At 41.5% G+C, this 25,170-nt stretch overlaps 1 protein-coding gene across 1 annotated transcript in view; it reads right to left on the bottom strand.

The window, feature by feature from the left end:
* mylka (myosin, light chain kinase a) overlaps window positions 1-25,170 on the bottom strand; it is a 102,530-nt gene that overhangs the window by 14,877 nt on the left and 62,483 nt on the right. The window contains exons 20-26 of the mRNA XM_072444291.1: window positions 24,275-24,391; window positions 20,023-20,082; window positions 6,751-6,798; window positions 6,016-6,143; window positions 2,512-2,668; window positions 1,559-1,749; window positions 765-876 (exon numbers count right to left, since the gene is read on the bottom strand). Of these exons, the coding sequence (XP_072300392.1) occupies window positions 765-876; window positions 1,559-1,749; window positions 2,512-2,668; window positions 6,016-6,143; window positions 6,751-6,798; window positions 20,023-20,082; window positions 24,275-24,391 (813 nt within the window). The remainder of the gene's footprint in view (window positions 1-764; window positions 877-1,558; window positions 1,750-2,511; window positions 2,669-6,015; window positions 6,144-6,750; window positions 6,799-20,022; window positions 20,083-24,274; window positions 24,392-25,170) is intronic.

Below are 25,170 nucleotides of genomic sequence, written 5' to 3'. Positions count from 1 at the left end.
TCAAATGCAACATGGAGCCACTATTAAAGACTCCACTGGGAATCATCCACTGTGACTACATGACTGACAGACTGAGCAGTTAATTTCAACACCTTAATATACCGTTTAATTCAGTAGGTTTTTAATCAGGCTTCCACATATGACATTATTATTTCATTTTTATTCATTCACAACTCTATGTCAAGTTGAATGGACTCAGCGTACAAGCTACTATTTATTATGAATGCATGCAATATGTCTAAATTGACAAATTTGGTGCTTTAAGATTAAGAAAGTAAAGGGATTACTCGCCATGAATTACAGTTTGTTTTGATTTTCTTTTTAAAATTGTAATAATGATAAAAATAAAAACAAAAAAGAATCTGATCAGTTTATGATTAAAAAAGAAAATCGATTCCTGACCCTTGTTTTAAACTGCTTGTACTCAACTAGTGAACAGGGAACTAGTCCTTTACTGGGGAATTAAGGAAGGAATAGATAAACAAATGGACTGTAATCGAATAGAAACTTAGGATTTCAGGTGTATAACATAAATAAACAAATGACCCTTTTGTTACGCCTATATTTGATTTAAAGTTCATGTTATTTTTTCCTCAACCCTGCAAAAACAAAAATACAAATTAGTTAATTTGAGTGTGTTTTGTTTAGTTCAGATTTACTGACTTATTGGAGTACACCTCTTTACTTCTTCATACTATTCCACAGTAGTTTGATAGACATTGTGGCCACACCAGCTGAGGCCCTGGAGTGGTTCTTGTTCTCACCATCATCCACCAGCCCCATGGTCACAGGCTCGGACTCTGCACTGGGCTCTCCCACGCCGTACATGTTCTCCGCCCGCACCCGGAACTTGTACTGACGCTCGGGGAGAAGGTCCTGCAAGTGCACACAAATATCACTGATGCTGGGAGAAAAATACACTTTTGACAGCACTGACAGTAATGCTTAATGTTTAGGATATTTCCCTGCTTTCTTCAGTCAGATCATTTTGAATATATGCAGGGTTTTTCATCACAGGTGCAACATACTGTATAATATTATGTATCGTGAACACATAACATTACACTTCTGTAGCTGATGGCATAGAATAAACTTGCCTCTTTTCCTCCCAACATATCACTAGACAAGGCCTTTTCAGTGGTGGCCCATTAACTGTGGACCCGCCTGTCCCTTCATGTCCACTCTGCTCAGTGTGTGGAGCAGTTTAAAATTAAACTCAAAACGCACATTTTTACTTTGGCCTTTAATACAGTGTAGATCAGATCATCTTGTGTAGTTAAAATAGTGTTGTATTTCTTTGTTCTGTATTGTAGGAAGGTGTGTTTGTGCTCCATACCATAGATATGGTTATTAACCGTAACCTTCTTTTCTTAATTACTATTATAATGTCTTACTTCCTGTACAGCACTTTGGTCAGCTGAGGTTGTTTGAAATATGCTTTGTTAATAAAGTTGACATTGACATTGACATAACCGTGTTCTGCTCCTTCTCTAGCACAGTAAAACCACCTCCACCTCCTCCTCTCCATCACAAACACAGGGTGAACACTGGTCCGGACCTGGACGTTGTAGGAGGTGCTGTTGCAGGAGACCAGGTGCTTCCACTCCTTCCCCAGCGAGTCCCAGATCTCCAGGTTGTAGGACTGCACTGCGCTGCCCCCGTCGTACGTAGGGCCGTACCAGGACAGGGTCAGGCTGGCACGCCGGATGTCTGAGGCGGCCGGGACCTTTGCCGGAGGGTCGGGTTTATCTGGAGAGAACGGACACGAGACTGTCTGGAGCTAATAGACAACCGATTCATATTTTATATAAACTATGATCTTGTGACTGTTTTTACCATTAATATAAAAACAATTCTACGTACTGGACCGAGATCAATAAAGCCCTGCAGATAATATTTGACATCCCACTGTATTTCAGGATTATGTACTTGGGCCTCAGGACTCTTGCCGTGGACACAATAAACTATAGCATCTGGAACATTCTCCTGGCTGCAGCGAAAAAGGCCCTCACAAAAAATGGATGACCGACAATAAAGGACTGGACAGACATCCCATTGGACATTCGCAAGACGGAAATAATTACGTTTGGACTTGATTTGAACGGAGACAAATTTTGTGTAATTGTGGACTAAATGGGACGTTTGGTTTGTTTATGCCTTTATTTTTCGTCTTTCGTTTTTGTAGATAAGATAAAATAACAAAAAAAAAAGAAATGATTAAAAAAAAAGAAAACCAATTTTACCTGAATTTACCTTTACATGAATCTGAACTACTTAAAAAACTTTATGATTTAGTGGAACAGATGTTTGTATTGTTCACAAAGTTCTAGTGTAGTTCTAGATTTTTGTAACAATGTGATTTTTATGCCTATTTTTCAGTCTAAATTTTGAAAATAGAGACAAAAGTGTAAACATTATTTACAGAACATTACTGGACACTTACTTACACAAATGTTGAAACCACAATGGTTTCTAAGAATGTTAAATGTAAAGTGTTTCCTGTTTCCATACCGACGATGGTGAGGTTGAGCGCGGCCTGCCTGAGCCCGTAGTTGTTCCTCAGCTCCACAGTGTAACACCCACAGTGCTCCTGCTGACCGCTGCAGATGGTCAGTTTACTGCTGCTGTCTGTGCTCTGGATGGAGATGTCCGACGCCACCTCCTGGATCTGACACACAAACACCGCACATCCATGAATGGACTTCAATCAGAAGCTCCATTCACACATTCACCCTGACCTGGGAATTCACCTGGCGTTTTACCAGAGCAGAGACATAAAGCCACAACTGAATTCACAGCACTTTTGATCTGGACATATCCCGGGTCAAGACCTCGTAAACTTTATATTAGTGCCGGCTCGGCCTATATGTGAACAAAGCTGTAAAACTGCCAGAACAGTCTTGTACATGATCTATTTACTTCTATTCCCCTGGCAACCGTCGTGCCGTAGTGACGTTTTTATCAACTCCAATTAATTAAGGTTAAACACACACAGGTCCAAAGCCGCTCCTCTCTGAACGCTGTGCTGAGGGTCATCACCTGTGCTGAGGGTCATCACCTGTGCTGAGGGTCATCACCTGTGCTGAGGGTCATCACCTGTGCTGAGGGTCATCACCTGTGCTGAGAGTCATCACCTGTGCTGAGAGTCATCACCTGTGCTGAGTCATCATCTGTGCTGAGAGTCATCACCTGTGCTGAGTCATCACCTGTGCTGAGGGTCATCACCTGTGCTGAGTCATCACCTGTGCTGAGTCATCACCTGTGCTGAGAGTCATCACCTGTGCTGAGAGTCATCACCTGTGCTGAGGGCCATCACCTGTGCTGAGAGTCATCACCTGTGCTGAGAGTCATCACCTGTGCTGAGGGTCATCACCTGTGCTGAGGGTCATCACCTGTGCTGAGTCATCACCTGTGCTGAGTCATCACCTGTGCTGAGTCATCACCTGTGCTGAGAGTCATCACCTGTGCTGAGAGTCATCACCTGTGCTGAGGGTCATCACCTGTGCTGAGGGTCATCACCTGTGCTGAGGGTCATCACCTGTGCTGAGAGTCATCACCTGTGCTGAGAGTCATCACCTGTGCTGAGAGTCATCACCTGTGCTGAGAGTCATCACCTGTGCTGAGAGTCATCACCTGTGCTGAGAGTCATCACCTGTGCTGAGAGTCACATCACCTGTGCTGAGAGTCATCACCTGTGCTGAGGGTCATCACCTGTGCTGAGGGTCATAACCTGTGCTGAGGGTCATCACCTGTGCTGAGAGTCATCACCTGTGCTGAGAGTCATCACCTGTGCTGAGGGTCATCACCTGTGCTGAGGGTCATCACCTGTGCTGAGAGTCATCACCTGTGCTGAGAGTCATCACCTGTGCTGAGTCATCATCTGTGCTGAGAGTCATCACCTGTGCTGAGGGTCATCACCTGTGCTGAGGGTCATCACCTGTGCTGAGTCATCACCTGTGCTGAGTCATCACCTGTGCTGAGTCATCACCTGTGCTGAGAGTCATCACCTGTGCTGAGAGTCATCACCTGTGCTGAGGGTCATCACCTGTGCTGAGGGTCATCACCTGTGCTGAGGGTCATCACCTGTGCTGAGAGTCATCACCTGTGCTGAGAGTCATCACCTGTGCTGAAAGTCATCACCTGTGCTGAGAGTCATCACCTGTGCTGAGAGTCATCCTGTGCTGAGAGTCATCACCTGTGCTGAGAGTCACATCACCTGTGCTGAGAGTCATCACCTGTGCTGAGGGTCATCACCTGTGCTGAGGGTCATCACCTGTGCTGAGAGTCAGCACCTGTGCTGAGAGTCATCACCTGTGCTGAGGGCCATCACCTGTGCTGAGTCATCACCTGTGCTGAGAGTCATCACCTGTGCTGAGAGTCATCACCTGTGCTGAGAGTCATCACCTGTGCTGAGAGTCATCACCTGTGCTGAGTCATCACCTGTGCTGTGCTGAGAGTCATCACCTGTGCTGAGGGTCATCACCTGTGCTGAGAGTCATCACCTGTGCTGAGAGTCATCACCTGTGCTGAGGGTCATCACCTGTGCTGAGGGCCATCACCTGTGCTGAGTCATCACCTGTGCTGAGTCATCACCTGTGCTGAGAGTCATCACCTGTGCTGAGAGTCATCACCTGTGCTGAGGGTCATCACCTGTGCTGAGGGTCATCACCTGTGCTGAGTCATCACCTGTGCTGAGAGTCATCACCTGTGCTGAGGGTCATCACCTGTGCTGAGTCATCACCTGTGCTGAGTCATCACCTGTGCTGAGAGTCATCACCTGTGCTGAGTCATCACCTGTGCTGAGTCATCACCTGTGCTGAGAGTCATCACCTGTGCTGAGAGTCATCACCTGTGCTGAGAGTCATCACCTGTGCTGAGAGTCATCACCTGTGCTGAGAGTCATCACGTGCTGAGAGTCATCACCTGTGCTGAGTCATCACCTGTGCTGAGAGTCATCACCTGTGCTGAGGGTCATCACCTGTGCTGAGCGTCATCACCTGTGTTGAGAGTCATCACCTGTGCTGAGGGTCATCACCTGTGCTGAGGGTCATCACCTGTGCTGAGGGTCATCACCTGTGCTGAGGGTCATCACCTGTGCTGAGAGTCATCCTGTGCTGAGGGTCATCACCTGTGCTGAGGGTCATCACCTGTGCTGAGAGTCATCCTGTGCTGAGAGTCATCACCTGTGCTGAGAGTCATCACCTGTGCTGAGAGTCATCACCTGTGCTGAGAGTCATCACCTGTGCTGAGAGTCATCCTGTGCTGAGAGTCATCACCTGTGCTGAGAGTCATCACCTGTGCTGAGGGTCATCACCTGTGCTGAGGGTCATCACCTGTGCTGAGGGTCATAACCTGTGCTGAGAGTCATCCTGTGCTGAGAGTCATCACCTGTGCTGAGAGTCATCACCTGTGCTGAGAGTCATCACCTGTGCTGAGAGTCATCCTGTGCTGAGAGTCATCACCTGTGCTGAGAGTCATCACCTGTGCTGAGGGTCATCACCTGTGCTGAGGGTCATCACCTGTGCTGAGGGTCATCACCTGTGCTGAGGGTCATCACCTGTGCTGAGAGTCATCACCTGTGCTGAGGGTCATCACCTGTGCTGAGAGTCATCCTGTGCTGAGAGTCATCCTGTGCTGAGAGTCATCACCTGTGCTGAGAGTCATCACCTGTGCTGAGAGTCATCACCTGTGCTGAGAGTCATCACCTGTGCTGAGAGTCATCACCTGTGCTGAGAGTCATCCTGTGCTGAGAGTCATCACCTGTGCTGAGAGTCATCACCTGTGCTGAGGGTCATCACCTGTGCTGAGGGTCATCACCTGTGCTGAGGGTCATCACCTGTGCTGAGGGTCATCACCTGTGCTGAGAGTCATCACCATTCCCCGTCTCTTTCCCCGGTCCTAGTTTCTGGTCCTTTCTGTTTGGGCATCATTTCTTTCTCCAGCACATGAACACAAATAAGCTGTGGACATGACATCTTTTGCCAAAGCGTAAGTGTAACTGAACATGTGACTTACTGGTTTCCTGAACTTGAGCCAGGTGCAGTTGATGGGCGGAGCTCCAGAGAACTTGCAGAGGATCTCCACCTTCTCCCCTGCCAGGATCTTCATGTCTTCTGGGAACTGCAGGATCTGAGGAGGCTGCGCTGTGGACGCAGACAGGAGGAAACAGAAAGGCATTTAACCAGGACTTCTCTTTAGACAATTCACTGCAAATGTATTTTTCAAATCATCATTGTGATATCAAGTTTCAAAATCAAGTTTGACATTTTGGTGTCATGATTAGTAAGGCTATAATGAGGGCATGGTTCTGGCTGACCAGGATCATTTGAAATGCATTAACATGAAAATAAGAGAAAAAACATAGTGAGTTACCATATTTTCTGGACTATAAGTCGCTTTTTTCAAAGTTTTGGCCGGGGTGCGACTTATACTTATACTCCGGAGTGACTTATATGTGATATTATTTGTTATTTTCACACTTGCAACCGCTTTTCATTTTCCAGTGCAACTTATATATGTTTTTTTCTTCTCTATTATGCATTTTTGGCTGGTGCGACTTATACTCCGGTGTGCCTCATAGTTCGGAAAATACAGTACTTTGCAGGCTTTTTTCATTTGCAGGTTTATGTTTTTATTTCTATTTTCTAAGATAGCCATTTCTTTGTTCCAAGAAACATTTTCATAGTTTTTTTGCATATATTCCAAGGGTGTCAAAATGAGTGGACGTCCTTTCACATCTGTTATTTTTACCTTGTTTTGTAGGTGTTTTCGGCGTTGGCTTCTTTATCCTGGCTTCACCTGTTAAAAAAAAACACAAAGTAGATTAACATTAGACTGGAGTTCACAAAGAGGACACTGTTCCCATGTTGTTTCTTTTACAGCGTGTACAGCAGCATGTTCAGAGAGGAGCAGGGAAGAAGAATGCAGGAGAGACAGCCCTGTGCCCTTTTATGGTCGTCCCAAAAATAGCCCTGCGTTCAGATGGATGCAGGGGAAGAAAGTCAATCTGAAATATGAAATATGAAATGTACAGGCTGCAAATAAATGTCTTAAAAATAAAATGTGGTATTCCGTTGACTCCGCCTCTCAGTGGAAACATAAACACGACCATTTCCAACACAAAGTTATTTCTGCTTTCAGCAAAAGGGTATGCATTCTTTTATATATATGTGCATACAGTAGGTACAGCAAGATAATAATAATAACTAATTTCACATGTTTCAGTCAAAGAAGTTTACAATGACAAACAAGGCCCAAAATTGAGCTTAATAGAGCTTTTAATCTGGTTTAATTTGCTTGACTATAGACGTGGGTAATATTGATGCAAAATGTATATCGTTTGTTATCTTGATAATGGTATTCAGAATTCATCAGAAATGCATTGGAAAGCTTGGACTGTTTTCAATGCTTGGAAAAGTTTTGACCTTGGTTCAAATATCGCACAAAATATGAAAAGATTAGAAAATTAAATTGAGGGAAATATAATTCATACATTTTGTGAATGCTGCACTTCAAAATGATGTTCTTTTCATTTTTAATTATCTCTTTTTTTTTGCATCATTTTCTGGTGGTTCTGCTGGTTGAGTTCAATACATTTATAGCTCCAATGCAAACACCACAGACTATGAAAAACCAGGACCACTCCACCAGAAACACCAGCGCCCCGTTGGCGATTACCACACGTAGAAGTGTTTAATAGACGTAGCGATTGGCGCAAATGGCCTTGTAATTATAAATCTAATGTTATTCCAAAATGAATTGCACCAAAACTATAGCAGGCAACACAAGTTTGACAATGACATTTCAGGTTAGGTTCATCACCTAATGTTTTTTTTTTTGCTGGCTCATTGAAAGTGAATGCAATAGAATGTTTACGTTCCATACTAAGTGTCCTGGGCTGATATTCTAAACACGTCACTGCTGTAAGGGTCTATTAATGTAAATGTAAAAAGGTCAACCTGTTTTGCCCCAGCATATATTGAAAAAGCAGCTTTTAGGGTCAGAATGATCCCGCCGTGTGCTGTCTGCAACTAATTTTAGTGCGCTGTTAGCATGCTAATGTTTGTAAGGTTTACCGTGACCGTAAACCCTACTCTGAGCTTGTGAAAAGCACTCATTGCGGTGAATAATTAGGACGCTCAAAATGCCCACTGCAAACACGTGTGATTCTATCCATTTTTGATATGACCCTCACTTCTGCTGGGCCGCACCGCAATCGCACTTCAAAATTAGAATCCTGATAACGGCACATGGAATCTTTGCACCCTTTCTGTGTGTTTATGCATTTTATTCTATACTAAATATGACCAAAACAATAAAGTATCCAAAAGCGAGATCCAGATAACTAAAAAACTAACATTAACTAACAGCATTAGGACGCATTGTGAAGACCAGAATACCACGTAAGCAAAACATCGAGACTGAAAAATGCAAACAAAATTGGGACTGAACTTGGACTAAACCCAAAACTGAACCAGGACTGAACCAGGACTAAACCTGGACTAGCGTAAATGCACCCTTCATTTGTTGCACATTACACTGTGACCACTTGTACAAAGTAATAAATGTAATACATGTTGAAGCTACACACTATGCCCTCGCCTAGATACAATAACATTACAATAACATCATGACTCATACACTGGAGGTATAATAATAGCAGGACAGGAGCGGGACGTGCTGCTGCTGCGTTGACAGACAGATAGTGGTCTGGGTTCCTATGGACAGAACAGGACGGGTGAAGATCCATCATGTCATCGCACTCACGCCCGCTTACTGCCGTGATAAATAGACTGGTGATAAGGCTCTCCGCAGGTCACTAAGGTCACATGAACAGCGTATAGAATGGATACGCCCTCGTGTGCTCTGTGGGAGACCTGGGTTCAAGATCTGGTCCTGCAGCTTTTTTTCCTCCCTTTTGCGTGTACAGACAAACTATTGAAATATTATCAACTAAATATATTAAGGACCACTGCTTTCCCATGCATAAAAGTCACCACATGATACTGCTATGAATTAATTACATTTCTTTGATTACTTAAGGCTTATTACACATTTCACTACATGATGTTTGTGGTAGGAGGTCTGCCACCTGCTGGTCTCCACAGTATGACATTAAACATATCTCTCTTGCATTTAATTCAGGTATTTTTATATGTTTTAAAGTGTAGTTGAAAACATACAACTCAGAACAGACAGAATGGACCAGAGAGTCAAATTAAAAATAAAATTACAAATAGAGATCAACTAGAAAACAAAAACGCAATCATGGTACAGATGAATTAAAGTTAAAGTCCCATTGGGTCCACAGTCTGTTAAATTTGTCCATTTCTAAATTAAGTCTGATTGTTAGTTTTAATATTTGTCTAAAGTCTGTAACAATGTAAAGTCTTTGATCGTTTTTCTATAATAGCCTTATTTTACTGACTTTTTGAACATTTCAGAGATCTCATCTGGGGATAAATAAGTTTAATGCTATGGACAATTTTAGGCTAAGCAATAAAATCTCAAGCCGGCGGCAGACCGTCCGGCAGACAATTTAAAGTGCACATTTAAAGCAAAAAAGAAGAAGAAAAAAAAGTCAGGACTGGTGGAATTGTGTCTGATAAAAACACTTGTAATAGACAGATTAACCACAGTTCCTAGTGAACAAACAAGGTCTTGTTTCCAATTCAAACTAGTAACACATTTTACACAGGGCTTTCTGTAATGGTGGATTTTTTCAGGAAATTAAATTCAAAGTATGTTATTTGTTCTGTGTATGCAAAGAGTGAGTGGAATAATGCGAGACAACAGTGCATCCTTGTGTTCTGCATGTAGTTATGGTTTCATATCCTATTTATTATTAATTTGATCAGAGCAGAGTGCTTCTTCATTCAACAGGAATAGACATTTTACCATTTTTTTTTAAACATACAAGTTTGAACAGGGCAAAAGTTTGTAGCAGTTTTAACTTATTTATTTTATTTAAATATATTATTATTTTTATTTTATTTATTTGCCATTTGCTGTTAAAAAAGAAGCTCAACGTGCACAACGCAGTGTCACAATCTGTCAGCAAAGACTAAATAGAATCATTAAAGTGGATGAATGCATTATCGTAGCCTTTGAATCACTTTGGCATTTGTATTTCATGTGCCTGAATTTAAAATAATGCCCATGTTTGGAAAAAAAGTTGAGCTCTATTTCCAAGTGCTTGGTGTTAGAGCTCTCTCTGCAGACAACAGTAATTCATTAAAATAACTATAATAAAAATAAAAAAGTAGTTCAAATGGCAATAAGCTAATCAATGTCTTTTAAACGCGTTATGTTTTAAAATGTGTCTGAATCTGTTATATATTTACTTTGCCCAAGGTCACCCAATGGCTTCTTACCTGGTTAAAAAACAAAATCGATCTCCAAGGTGACAATCTGGTGACGTCACCAGGCCAAGTTACAAGTCAGATCGATTGAAGAGGACTAAACATATGAATACCTATTGATTTTGCGTTAAAAAACAAAAGCACGCTGGACAGATAATGGCAGATTTGAGAAAAAGCAACATAATTTCACCATTAAAGTTACACAGTGTAACTTTAAGCTCTAATACTTCGACAGCCGGCCACCCAACCAACCAACGCACTTTCATCATCCATCATTCTGTCATTTAAACTAAACACCTTTGCACCATCTCAACCTCCTCCTCAGCGTCTCCATCTCCTTTTCACCGCTGCATTAAAGGACACATATTAGCCATTATCTGCGTTGTCATTGGCCGTTGCACATGCTCTCTAGCACCTCTGCTGGAATATGTATGGAAAACGCACATTACTATCCATCAATTTAGCACAATATGTGTTCCTGGACCCGACGTGACTTGATCACTCCCTCAAACATTTTCACTCTCGCACAGAACTTGACGGACGAAATCTCCGCAGCTCTTGACAAGATCAACTGTCTCGCAAACATCGCCGAAGTAAAGTTCACAGAGTTTCCTTTTTACAAGCTTGTAAGCCCAGTGTTATGCCCCGCTGGACGATATGCCCATTTATATTAGCGCTTTTAACAAGAGGAGGACACGTTCGTATGGTTTTGGAGACGCGCGGAGCTCTTCCAAAATAGGGCCCGGAGGCTACGGGGCTGTGGAGGTTGCGCTTCTTAAAAGGAGAGCGCAGCGGCGTTCAGTGTGCGCCCTGTGTGGAGGAAAAACAGTCTGCCCCTGAGCAGGAAAGTCGGCCTTATAAGGAAGTGGTGCAGAGGGGCTGGTGTCAGTGTGAGGCTGGGGCCCCGTCACACGCGTGTACAATTTTGTGAGAGGAATTTATCATGTTTTTGTTGTTGTTGTTGTTGTTGTTGTTGTTGTTGTGAAGAATGTGCTGGAAGTCTTCCTGCAGGACAAAACTGAGGGTTAAAGGAGACAGTGTTTTTTTCCCCAGGTTTTTAGAATTGAACTGTACAAAAATAGATCATCATTTTACATTTTAAACTGCAATATGGATATAAAATGGGTTCATATTAAAAACAGGTCACGGTTGACTTCCTGTTCTAAACTATTAATAAGTAAAAATAACTAATAAGCCTATCCCGTAATGAGCAGCAGTTTGTCATTTGCATGTTTTTATTTATAAAATGTGGCTATATAAAATGTGTCACTCGGAGTCTACATTTTTCAAATAATCACAACTAAGTACACGGATGTGGGCGGGGTAAGTGATTACTCAAATATGCGGGAATCAATCTCAATACAACTTTGAGTCAACTAACGATGAGAAAAACACTGTTGAAACAGGTTTGAACGTCAAAGGTGATTTAGCATAATATGTCTCCTCCTTTACGTTACATAATTCTGCATTTGACTCATTTTCAGTACCACTGGGGCTGAAGACGAATATAGTATAGACCAGAAGTTCTCAAACTTTTCAGGCCGGGACCCCTGAAATAACCATACAACCGACTCGGGACCCGCACAGTAAACTGAAATAGAAGTCTGTAATAATGTGAAGATTTTTTTTTTTAATTAGGTTTATTTTTATATATTTTAGTAGATTATTATGTGACCCAATTTCAATTAAAAAGTAATACAGTGTAATTATTTCAAATGACACATGAGCCTCAGCTCATGCTTCGCGACCCCCACTTGGGAACCACTGGTGTAGAGTATAATTGTGATCGACCACGGGAAAAAACGCCCCACAAGTCGGCCTGGACCAAACAGAGATAAAGCGAAAATAAGATTTTTAAGAATAAGATGTGTGATTTTCGTTTTTTTGCAGAATGTGCAAGTTGAAGTTATGAATGAGCCCCTGTGTGCTTCAGATAAAACTATTGGTTGTCTTAAAGGTGGTATGGACGATTTTTTTCAGCAAATTTTGTATCATATTTCCTCTTGGTGTGGATAAATCATTTGTCCTGCACCTCACCTGCAGCCGCGTCAGGTTCGTCCCCACGTTTCCGCGTGCCTAAGCGCATGGATCTATCATAATATAGTTCCCTCAGTGTACGGGGCAAAATGAAGACGGAGAAAGACAGTTCGAGCTGACGCAGAAGTGGACAGAAATCTACGGGAGACGAGAGATGCGATGCGCTCCGTTGCACTAATAAACAAACGCACGTGTGTGTTGTATCAGTCCGCACGGGGGAGCGCGCATGCGCACTTCCGCCTGCGTTCTCAAATCGCCGAAAAATCGTCCATACCGCCTTTAAGCGTATACATTAAGCTGTTAAAAATGGGTAGTTTTCGTGCTCCGCACAGGGGGCGTCACCTTTTTCTAGCCCGCGCATGTTGATGTTTTTCCACCAATCAGCTGCGAACCACATGGCTACAGCTGCGAAAAGCAATGTAATGTTTGTTTTTACGGGAAGGCCACTATAGTCTTAACCATTAAAGCGGCTGTAACACATTTTTTTGTCCACGTAGGAGAGCAAAATCTGCATATCCAGTACACATAATGTTGTAAAAGCAACATAGGGTCAAAATGAGATCGCTGAAAGGGTTCTGCATCTAACTATAAACCAGGAAGTATGCTGTTAGCATGCTAGTTGCTTTTAGCTTTACTGGGAAAAAAAATATTGAACCTTATTGCAAAAAATCCCCTTTAAATACTTTCTTCTTTCCCTGATTTAATGTGAAACAATGCTAATGGCTAATGTTGCTTTCCATACATAGACTGCATATCAAGTTTCTTCTAATATTTGATGAAACACCATTAGTGAGCATAGAAACATCTGCGTGATCTTGTGGCGCGGGATCACCAAAATACATAAATACAGATAAAGAAATAAAGTAAAGGCAGAAAATTATGATTTTTCCTTCATCCAAAAAGTATGGTGTGTATTATAACCACCAATAATGTATAATCCACTCACATGTAGCTGATTTTCGGAGGTAAATCCTTGTTTTCACATCGAAATCACACTATGTTCCACTTCACGTTTGCTTCCAGTTATCACCTCCATTCTGCAACTTAGAATCTATTTGTTAACAAACCTTTCTCAAAGTGTCTGAATCTCGATAGCAAATAAAATGTGCCACAAACACAACCAACCCAGTTACGATCTTTGCTGTTAAAACCGACCCACTTTGAATGATGCATTTCATTTGCTAAACGTCCTGATGTCTCCGTGTTTATTCAGCGGTCGCCCGTCTGGTTTTCTGAAACGTGAGCCTGGCTGGTTGTAAACACACCCGCACACGGAGCGAGCTAAGCGAGGACTAAGCCGGGATCATAAAGATAAGGCGCGCTTTTTCCACTGCACACAAAATATCCATTAAATGTCCATACCAGCGGAGATTTACAGTTGGACGCTCAGGTCACGCCGAGGGGAAACACAATCCCAGATAAGTCCTGATAAACACAGCCTAAAGTGACCCCAGCAAAAATACACAGGTGCTTGGGACATTTACTTAAGCATTTACTTCAATAATTGTTCTGCCTTTTTGAAATTGCATGGCCCCCTGTCAAATAAATGCATCTAATCTATCAAAATGTTACTTCTTTGAGTAGTTTTCAGACTCCATTCTCTTACTACTACTTGATTAATATATAAGTTTAACAATCTCAGTCATGAATAAACGTTCCTCTTCCCACTGGAGTAAATCTACAATACTAAATTGTTTGAACGTTTGTGTTTCTTGCTCCGCTCGTTCAGATATGATTTAGTTTTTCTCATTTTTGTGTCTATCCTTTGAAAATATCACAGTGTGTGCATTTTTCAATGTTTTGTCCTCCCAAATAGCTTAACTGCAAATATGAATCAGATTTTACGTCCAGATAGTTTAGAAGTCTAAATCACACGGCAAAAAAACGTTAGCAGCAAAGACTGCGGCATTATTAAATCAAAAGGTTTAAATAAAAAATGCAACAATCAGATTTTCATAAAAATTACACTTTATTCATAAGTATTTTTTAATCTAAGTCTCATTGAGCAATGTACTATCAAAAAAATAGTTTGACTAGTAAATCACTGTACTTATTCTTGGACTACTACATTGTACTTCTAAGTAGTAACTACGCAATATGTGGTTACACATCAGATCTGTGGAGAGGGAGCACCACTCATAGTAAGAATGAAACTCGCTAGATAGATATGTTAAAAGTCTTACTGTGGAACATCCCCTGCAAATCATCTCCATGGAGACAAGCATGTGGCATATCTTCCACCAAGTTACATAAAGCACCTTTAAACTCAAACGTAATACAATTGAATCTCGAAGGTGGGAAATTTAAAACTGAGTGTTTTTGAGGCTTAGAGGGGAGAGGACTTACTAAACAGGATTCATCATACGAGCGTGAATGAAGCTATAACACAACTAAATACACAATGAAGCTAAATACAACTAAATACAGCTCAGATGTATACAATAGGTGTATTTTAAATGTTGACTTGCATTCTGTTTAGGTTTAATCTACAGGCTAATGTTCTGACCCCTCTCATCCTGGACTTGCACTTGTTGAGCCGCTCCCCTCAGGCAGGAGGCCACTCCCCTCGGGCAGGAGGCCACTCCCCTCGGGCAGGAGGCCACTCCCCTCGGGCAGGAGGAGGCCACTCCCCTCAGGCAGGAGGCCACTCCCCTCGGGCAGGAGGCCACTCCCCTCGGGCAGGAGGCCACTGTTCAATGAGACCAGAAACTCTCACCACAAGAACAGTTTCTTCCCTCTGCTGCTGGACTTATGAACACTTTATAACACCTGCCACTTTAGTAATGATGTAAACTACACTTCATATAATTGCACTGCTAGTTTGTGCTGTTGTTTTGAGCTTGCGGTTTTATATTTTAGCATCATATTTATTAACTATTATTATTAATTGTTGTATGTAGCAACTTAATGCAGAAGCAAGGTCTTGGTGAATTTTGTTCAACGCAATAAAATCTAGGTACTCAAGATGGTTCAAGAAGGTGCTGCACCTCAGACACAAATTGTTACACAGATATGTAAGCCAAAAACACAAGAATAATGCCCTCTCCTTATTTATCCCAGAGATTATGTGCATATGCCAACAGAGGAATGTAAATCCCAATACCTCTCATTTGTTGACAAAACTGAAATAAGTTGGTGACTCCTTTGAAGTTTAAAATCTGCATTAGTCTTCCATACAATAAGTTAAAGTACATTTTCACTGTTGGATCATTTCCATGTGCAAAAAATGCTCTACATGTGCAATGGAAACACTAATAAACAAAGACGGAGACAGGAAAAGCTCTGACCACTTGCTGACCCCCATTTTTCTTGATCAAATCCCATTCCTTCCTCCCATTCCGAGTGTTATAAACCTCATAAACAAACAAGGCTGTAACTTGACTGAAATAAGAGATAATCATTTCACATTTTAATTAAAAATAACTTTTTTCCCACTGGGAGGAGGACCCAGGGAAGACAGGAGGGACTATGTCTCTTGGCTGGTCTGGGAATGCCTTGTAGGAAGTGTCTGGGGTGAGGGAAGCCTGAGAGTCCCTGATTAGACTGCACTGAGAGTCCCTGATTAGACTGCAGCCCCCAGAAAAAGATGGATGAATGTCCATAACCTTGGCTTTGAGTTGCAAATAATGTGGCGGACTCTAGACATACCCTATCAACGGATTAGTCGACTAAAGTGGGCGTAGCATAAGCATCAAAATTGTGTCTCCATGTATATAACAAAACTATTTATACAAAAAAGTACTGTGTATTTTTTATGTTAGTTTTACTGTATATTAGATTAAACTCATGCTTCACTCCAAAATCTTTAGCTAACTCATGCTATATCTTCTCCTTTTTGCGGTTGTCCCATATAAATACCTTTAATCAAAATTAAATAATTGGTCAACTAAGAAAAAGTTGGTCGACTAAAGCACAATCAACTGATTACAGCTCTATTAAAGAACAACCTGATGAGAAGATGGGGCCCTGTTATAATATGAATGTAAATCTTCTCTGCTGGATCCGTGTCAAGCCATGACACATAGTGATAATCATGGCAGTGAATGGATTAATGGTTGTCCTTTAGAATGACATAGATCTGCCTGAAACAGGATTAGAAGTGTATATCTGTGGAATAAGATCATGTGAGATGGGCTTGGCTGGCTTCCCTGTGTTACGTAACACTGCTTTTATGTACGGCCAATTAAATATGTTATGTAATGTCATCTTATCTATGTCAGAACCCATACATTTTGGCGGATTGACAACTTTAGTATTCCAAGCAAAAAAATACAAAAGTGAAAATGACATATATTTAAATTACAACTGTGTGATTTAGGGAGTGTTGATACGTTTTGTACTGAAGATTTTCCAAAATAAGTGTCAGGTACGGTGGGGTTAGATTTTTTTTCAATACAATACTTTACCAGTATCTACTCTTCAATGCTGGTTCCTGAACGGTTCTTTTTTTGGTGACCGCAAGAGTATAAATTCATTATGTAAAAACTGTTTTCCCTGCATTTAATAACGCTGTAACTGTGTTCAATCTTGTACTCGTCAGACGTCTGTACATTTATAACTCAAAACCATTAATTTGTCTTGCGCTGAGCCTCAGAAATCAATCAGTTTTAATTTCCCCCAGAGAGTTACATAACATGTAGAATCTGGCAGTCTTGTGTGCAGTTTTTAAATTAATAAATCATCACCTGACTTGTTCTGAGCATTACTACTGTCATATCACGTTCATCACCATTGTGTGCTTACATTAGCATAGCAAATAGTTGGGTTCCACTGCTGCAAGTAAATGCCTTGTTAACGCTAAATCCAAGCAGAATCCTACATTGCAAACCCTACATGTAAAACACTATTTACTCTTTACAGCAGATTTAAACAAGGAGGTTTTCCAAAGTAAAATGCAAAGAAACATCACAGCTAGTTTTGCCTCTCAACCAGCCACCTCACGAACCACTTTTACAATAACTAACCCTTTTCATCTTGTTTGCGCTGTTAGCTTAGCCTCACAGTCGCCTCTCAAACCACTTGTACACTCAGCCTGCCATTGCGGGAATGTGCTACAGCCTCCTCGATCACAGATAGACACATCTATAGAATAGAAAATAAAATAATCTAAGAGTAAACAAAACACTAAACCCTTCCTGTGACACAAAAGCCTCTGTGTTTTCCAGCTACAGAAGCAGCTTTATTGTGACAAGGTCTGAGAGCGATAGATCATTTAACGCTGAGCAAGTAAATACAAACGGACAGATCTGTTTGCTTGCAAAGTTTGATATGATGTGCAATTCCTTCAAATAGATTTATGACACAACTCCTTTGGATAATTTACACTCTTAAACTAGAGAATCTATGATGTTTCCAGGCAACAAGCTCAGAATCCCTGCATGTTAAGACCAGGCACAGCTACGACTGCTCTGAAGTGGAGCTGGTGCACTCGCTCCTCACTCCAGTCACTACGTCGGGTGCAGCTAAGCCCCATGTAAGAGTTAGGAGCGACTTAACTTGCGTTCAGCTGGCTCCAGAGGGAGAAGACTTACTAAACAAGAATCAAACGCAGCAGTTAGTGCTCTCGCTTCACAGCAAGAAGGTCCTGGGATCAATTCCCGAGTGGCGTGGGGCCTTTCGGTGTGGAGTTGCATGTCTCCCTGTGTCAGTGTAGGTTTCCTCCGGGTATTATGGTTTCCCCTACCAGGCTTTTAGGTAGACGCCCGTATTCCCGTATTTTGGACGGGGTATTTTGAAATGTGGACGGGCATGTTCGAGTGCAGGGACGGCCAACCGTGCGCGCGCCGGTAAACAAGCACACGGCGCAAAGTCAGACGGCGCACAGCGTTAAAAGCGGCGCTTTATTTAGTAAAAGCGTTTGAAAATACGGCGCAATACGCCGCTCCCAAGTGGTGGAGTGTGATCATAATTTTGGCTTTCCACATTCGGCTTGTGCGCCGCAGTACTTCTTGCGGACAAAATTATCTGGACGGGGTGTTTTCAAATCCTATCTAAAAGCCTGTCCCCTTCAACTAAAAACATGTACAATAGGCTCCTCCCTTCTGGGACCAGGAGTCCCCTGAAAAAGAGATGCTACATCACAGTGGGACATTCCTGGTTAAATAAAAGGTCAATACATATCTAGTTTATTGATTTATGTAGTCTAGAGTTCTAACCTCTGATCAGGAGAGATGGATCCTAGTATCTATCTAGTCTTCCTTTTTTCATAATCATTGTTAAGCATTCAGCAGAAGTCAGGCCCAAGATCTCTCCATAGCCAGGCTCAAAAGTACATCTCTGACATGTCACAAGCATCTCACACTCCAACTGGTGGATTTAGCATTTCAGTTTTATGCAGCTAAAATCTGGAAGTCTTCATGTAATAAACTTGCCTCTTGAAGACAGTTTTACCTTTAATAAACCCCTTCCAGTCATTAGTGCCGTCTCCACAGCAGCCTGCAGTGGAGGTGCTAAATGCCCAGGAGCAGACCTCAGCTGGGAGATGGCACTAAGCCCAGATAGTCCTCGTGATGCAGAACTTAACACTCGGGTGGAGCCAGGAATCAAGTGTTCAAGTGTTAATGAGCTTCAGGCTTCACACCATCGAAGGAGAACTAAGCACCGTAACTGGATAACAACTTAAGCAACTTCCAATGGAAGCACAGACGATATCAAAATATCAATATCAGATCTTCCATAGAGACTGGAGACAAAACTGCAAAGGAGTATTGTTAGGGCATTTATGCTTGAGCACTGGGTTATCTTATTATAAAGCAGATATGACTTCACAGTAACATATTGTACATATTGACAACACACATTTCATTTGACTAGAGCTGAAATTGACTAATTCCACTAAAGACATGCCCTGCCGATCGATTGGTTGACTAAAAGGAGCCTGTCAAAAAATCTCCAAACTATAAAGTGGCAAAAACACCTTTTTAACAGACTGGGAAAGAATGTATTTATAATGGAGACACTGGCACAGGTAGAACATGCACATCCCAGTATCTAACATTAACTCTGCCACAGTGCCGCGGTTACACACATATTGTAAGGCTAGTTTCTCTTTGCAATGGCTTGTTGATGACTTTTCCCCCATGTTGACAAAAAGGGTTGATGCTTGTAAGTTACACATTTTGAGAAGCCGTATTTCCCCCAAAAATGAAGCTGTTACAAGTGACTGCACACAGTGATGTCAAATAGTCAGAAGGTTGTCTGGACCCACTGACCCTAGGTTACCTTAGGCATGTCTCCACTGACACAGAAGGACAGTCAACATTTTCCTCTTCCATCTCAAGCTTTTATCCCACAAACTATGAAATGCTTTTTAATTAACTAACCAAAGATACTACCATAAGCCATATAAGCGTCTCCCGGTCTGTAGCATATATAGAGTCGAAGGGGGTAGCGTCCTGGGGGCTGATGGGAAACGCGGTCTTATCATCCAGAGGTAGGAATAATAACTTGACAGTGATATACGCGCTGATGGTTCCAATGATACACAAAGCACTCGAAAATAGCCCAGCGGCCCTCTCTCTCCTTCTCTCTGCGTTCATGTGTGTGGGAACCAGCCATCCCCGCCCGCACGGCCATATTGGGACAAAAGAAAAAGAGTCTGCAGCTGCATATTTTGGAAACTCACTCTCTGAAGTCGGAGTCGCCTTCTTGGACTTCTTGTCGGCCGGGGAGTTCTCTGTCGGGTCTGCGGAAAGACAAGACGAGGAAGAGGAGGCTGTATTAATGTCGTGGATAAATCTTGTGCATAGTGGTTCATGTTACTGTTTGTTCTAGTGGAGCGGTGAAATGTACACGTTTTACTACAGTTCTCAAAGTGGAATAGAGACAGAAGCGGGCCTGTCCTGCCAGATTGGGGGCTAAAAAATCCCAATGAAATATGAGGTTCCTCAAGTTGTTTAAAGATTTATTGGTGGTGAAGATAGCTGTTCATTGGGACGCATTAATACCTGCTTTAAGTATGCAAACAACAAAGGGGGTGCTAGTATATTCACAAAGTTTGGTTCTTTTTAAGGCCGTGGCTGCAGAGCCGCAGTGCGGTCAAATGGCCCAGCAGTTTCAGGAACCGCGGCACTGCCATATAGCCTCATGGCTAACCCCAACCTTAACCCGGCGCGGTCAAAAACGGCGCGGTCAAATAGCGCAGCAGTTTCAGGAGCCGCGGCACAAAATAACATGGCAGTTTCGGGCGCGCGCCGCGGCTCCGTAGACACTCCCTCTTTTTAAAGACCTTTTTAAAGTGGCTCCCAGTCAGCAGCCGAAACATGTCAAGATAAGGACTTTTCCAAATTTATTGTTTTTAAATGAGACATATTACTGTATAACTGTATGGAACTACTGCATAATGTAGACCTTTAGTTTACATTTTGTCCAAACTGCATTATGGATCTAAAAGTGATATTTCACTGTAAAAAGCAGCGGGTTGTCATTTATAAGATTATTTTTTTAAATTTAGTTACATGCCATTTTAGAATCCTACATGAATAACTAGGAGCCTCAATTTTTCTAAATAATCTCCACTAAGTACAGGGAAGTGGGCGGGGATAGGGGGTAAAACTGCGCACTCGGGCCTCAGTTGGAGGACAAGGATTACTCAAACTACTCGCATGCATATATCAAAATACAACGTAAACTAGTGATGAGGAAACACTGCAGTAACAAGGTCAGAAGCTTATTAGTTGATTTTGCATAATCTTCTTTAAAAAGAACCACTCGTTCTGAATATAAATACAATGGGGGGGAAAACATGTTTTTTGATTAGTCTAAACTGTAGACTAATCCAAAAATGATTCACATACATTAAAATTACTTTTTATTATTAACTACGGCTGTATGAATCCCAGAGAAGGGACCACCTGCTTTCAGCAGGTGCTCAGTAAGGATGAACTAGTATAGAGACAAGCAGAATTGGGGCTAACGCATTAGCTGGTAACGCAATAGAGTACTCAAATTACTTTTTTTAGAGTAACGAGGAACATAATGCGTTAGTTTTCTGAATCCATGAGTGTTTTAAACAAGCGCATTGTGCAACTAGTGACACTTAATATCAATAAATAAACTTTCAGCAGAGGCACATTTGAAAAACTCCTTCCCCTTCGTCATAACCTCCATTTTGTATCTGAGGATTAAATGTAGGGTAACAGTGATTTGGGGGGTTTGATTTAAATAAACAACAGGCCTAAAACAAGCGCGTTCTGTTGTGCGTCGGTGCTCTTGTCAATCCACTCATTTTGTATTAGTGATGTTTGTCACCACTTGAGGCCTAAGTGTGCTTATTGTATTGCATGTATTGTGGTAATCTGTCAGCATAAAAGATAAATAAAGCTCAGTCAAACGCGTTTACTTTGTTTGTCTATTAGATATTTTAATGATTATGTTACCGTGTTCAGCAACACAACCCTAACCCGCAATGATAGAGGTTATACAATAAAGTTGATTATTGGTAACACAAGAGTACTCGAACACTCTATATCAAAGTAGCAGAGTAATGTAACACGTTAGTTTTCCAGGGAAATAACAAGGTAACGTAACAAGTTACTTTGAATAGTAATGCTACCCAACACTGGACACAAGTTACACAACTTTACAACGAGAAAAGCTGCAGCATGAGCCCAGAGCCGACTTTACTCTGACCCTCTCATGGCTTTTCTCTGCATGCTCGTGTAAATGTGCACTTAATGTTTGTAGTACATTTCTAATTTTGAATAAAGTTTTGGAGGATTTGGACATTGATATCATAAAAACAAGTGTGAGACAAAACTTTGGGGCGGCTAATGACAAAAAAGAAAGTAAACACCAAGATGACAATAGTACAAATATTAGGCTTCCTTAATTTGTTAAAACATTATGTTATAAAAAGTCATGTTTTCTTGTGCTTAAATGTAATTCCCGTAAGCTTCGCTGCTAACGAGCCTCTTCCAGGAACAGATTTGATAAATAAAGAATTAGAGTTTGGTGTAATTACAGGAAACCGATCTGAGGCCAGAAAGGAATCCTCACCAGACAAACAACACACTGGGTTTATGCAAGAACCACATGAAAATGGAAAGTTGTGTTGTGTCTTACTGTTCTAAAATGCCTAAATGACTTTGCCTAAATACATAGTTTTGTTGCAGAAACATTATTATATAAAATTACAAACTAGGGTTGTCAAAGATGCAATACCCAGATACTAATCAATACTAAAACTGAAAACACACAACAAAAAACATGTAAAAAACAAACCAGATGGTGATATTTAAGGAGACATATTATAGTATTGAACTATGACATAAGTAGATCTTTTTACCTTTTGTTCATTGTAAATTGCAATATTGATTTAAAATGGCTTAGGAACAGAAACAGGTCCATTGACTTCTTGTTCAAACCCGCCTCTTCATAGTGACATTTCATTGTAACAAGCAGTCAATATTAATTTACATGGATCACTCGGAGCATTGATTTTACAAATAATCACCACTAAGTTCAGACAATTTGATTTATTCCTTTATTGACCTTTATTTAAGCAGAAAAGTCCCAATGAGAGTTCAGAACCTCTTATTCAGGGGAGTCCTGGCCAAAGAAGGGAGGAGCCTATTGTATGTTTTTAGTGTTAGGGGAAACCAGAGCAGACACGGGGAGAACATGCAAACGCCACATAGAAACGAGACGTAGAGTGAAACCCAGGGCCTCCTCTATGTGAGGCGAGAACGCTAACAGCTGCACCCCATGTTGCTTAATTGGGCAGGGATAGGGGGTAGGTGAAAACAGGACTTTTCTAAGCACTCGAGCTTCAGTCGCAGGACAATACAGGATTACACAAACATGCAGGGATCACTCAAAATACAACTTTGAGTAAACTAATGATGAGGAAACACTATTATAAGGTTAAAAGCTCATTGAAGTTGATTTTGCAAGAAGAAATAGTAAGATAATAGTAAGAAATTACTATTATCATTATTTTTTGCAAATTAGATTTATTTAGTAGGAGTATGGAATGGAATAGACCCTTACCCCTGTGCGTAGACAAAATGGCCTGCAACTTGTGATCATATAACCGTACTTTCCGGACTCTAAGTTGCACCTTTTTTCATAGTTTTGGCCGGGTGTGACTTATACTTCAGTGGTCTCGCTGGGCTGAGGTTGAAGGATGGCGGTGGGACCTGTGTGCGGGCGCTCGCAAAAAGTACACAAAGTACGCTTGACCGTGTGAGTGAGCGCTGTAGGCGGCGCAAGCGAAAAGTACTACGGCGCTTGCCGTGATGCTTTTCGCTCGCGCCTGCAGTTATCTTAATACCTGGCGGTATCTTTTGATCATGGCGGTGACCAGCCGGAGCATGGAGTATATACTTATACTCCGGAGCGACTTACATGTGATATTATTTGTTATCTTCACACTTGCAACCGCATTTCATACTCCAGTGAAACTTATATATGTTTTTTTCTTCTCTATTATGCAATTTTTGGCTGGTGTGGCTTATAGTCCGGTGCGACTTATAGTCTGGAAAATACGGTATGTAATGACCGGTAAGTTATGTCATCACTGTTAGGGTTGCATCATTTATCACTGTGAATGGTTAAAATGTGCAAAAACTGTAGCAAAGGCTGTAATTATTAAGGTAATGTAGTGGAAGTCTGTAAAAAGAGGTGAGAAAATGCTTCAGTCATCCGCCAAAACCCTTCAATTTCCTGCCTCAGTCCCTTCACAATAAAATATGTTTTGTGTGTGAGACATAATTAATGCAGGTTCACCATAAAGTATATTAATATTAAGTCTAAATAATGAATTCTACCTGACGTCTTGATGTATAAACTGTTCACCTTGTAGTTAGACTTCAAATACATTTACCATCACAATATATGTCAAAGAAACCCCATTAGAAATTGTACAAATGCCTTACCGTCCACTAGCACCATACAGGAGCACTCGCTTTTGCCTGTGGAGTTCTCTGCTAGACATTTGTACTGGCCCTCGTCCTCTGGCAGGGCTTTGTCGATGGTCAGGGAGCACAGGCCGCCTGCCAAACACAACACACATGCAGTTAATGTAGGAACAGTGACACGTCTACTCATTCAGTGGTTTATAATGTGCTACAAATGCCTTACATCATCGTACAGAAACACAAAATGTCTTTTCTTATCTTTTAATCTGCAAAAAGACACAACCGATATTTATGTCACAGCACAGCGACTCAAGTTTCACTCTCTAACCCTTATGTCTGCTAATGTGTGGAAGATAAAAATCATACGTAGAAGAAGCAGCAGCTTATTGCCCGTTTTACTAAAGACGAGCTAATGCTGCTAAAGCTAAAATGCATGTACCGGTATTTTTTTTTAAAGAAAACGCAGAAGCCCACTCTACAATATGTCTAGCCAGAAGATTGGCATGGTCCAATCCAATGAATGAAAATCCCTCCCATGATGCACTGCAGCCACTGACATTACAGCGGCACGTGTTTACCTTCAAGTCTGTCAAAGCCGGTCTAAGTTTACAACAATTGAACCCTACACCACTGATATAGCACAGCAGGGGCCAACAAGAGTGAGTGGGGCAGAACATTTAAATTGAGAGGGAAATATTTGTGCAATATATTTTAGTACAGAGAAGTCCAAAATATGATTCGGTTTAAAATGTATTCAAAACGTCTCCATGTACAATAGAAATAATGGTTTGACTAGTCGACTAATCAAACAATAAAAAGTCTCAGCCCTAGACATCAGCATTAAATAAAGATCGTTATAAAACAACACATGGACACGAATGGAAACTGCATGTAGTTTACCTGTTGATTTAGGA

Source organism: Eucyclogobius newberryi, unplaced genomic scaffold (genome assembly GCF_026437365.1).
Source record: "Eucyclogobius newberryi isolate DKJ021-1_F unplaced genomic scaffold, fEucNew1.0.hap1 SCAF_14, whole genome shotgun sequence".
NCBI classification, from domain to species: domain Eukaryota; kingdom Metazoa; phylum Chordata; class Actinopteri; order Gobiiformes; family Gobiidae; genus Eucyclogobius; species Eucyclogobius newberryi.
This window is presented reverse-complemented; position numbering and strand designations above follow the sequence as displayed.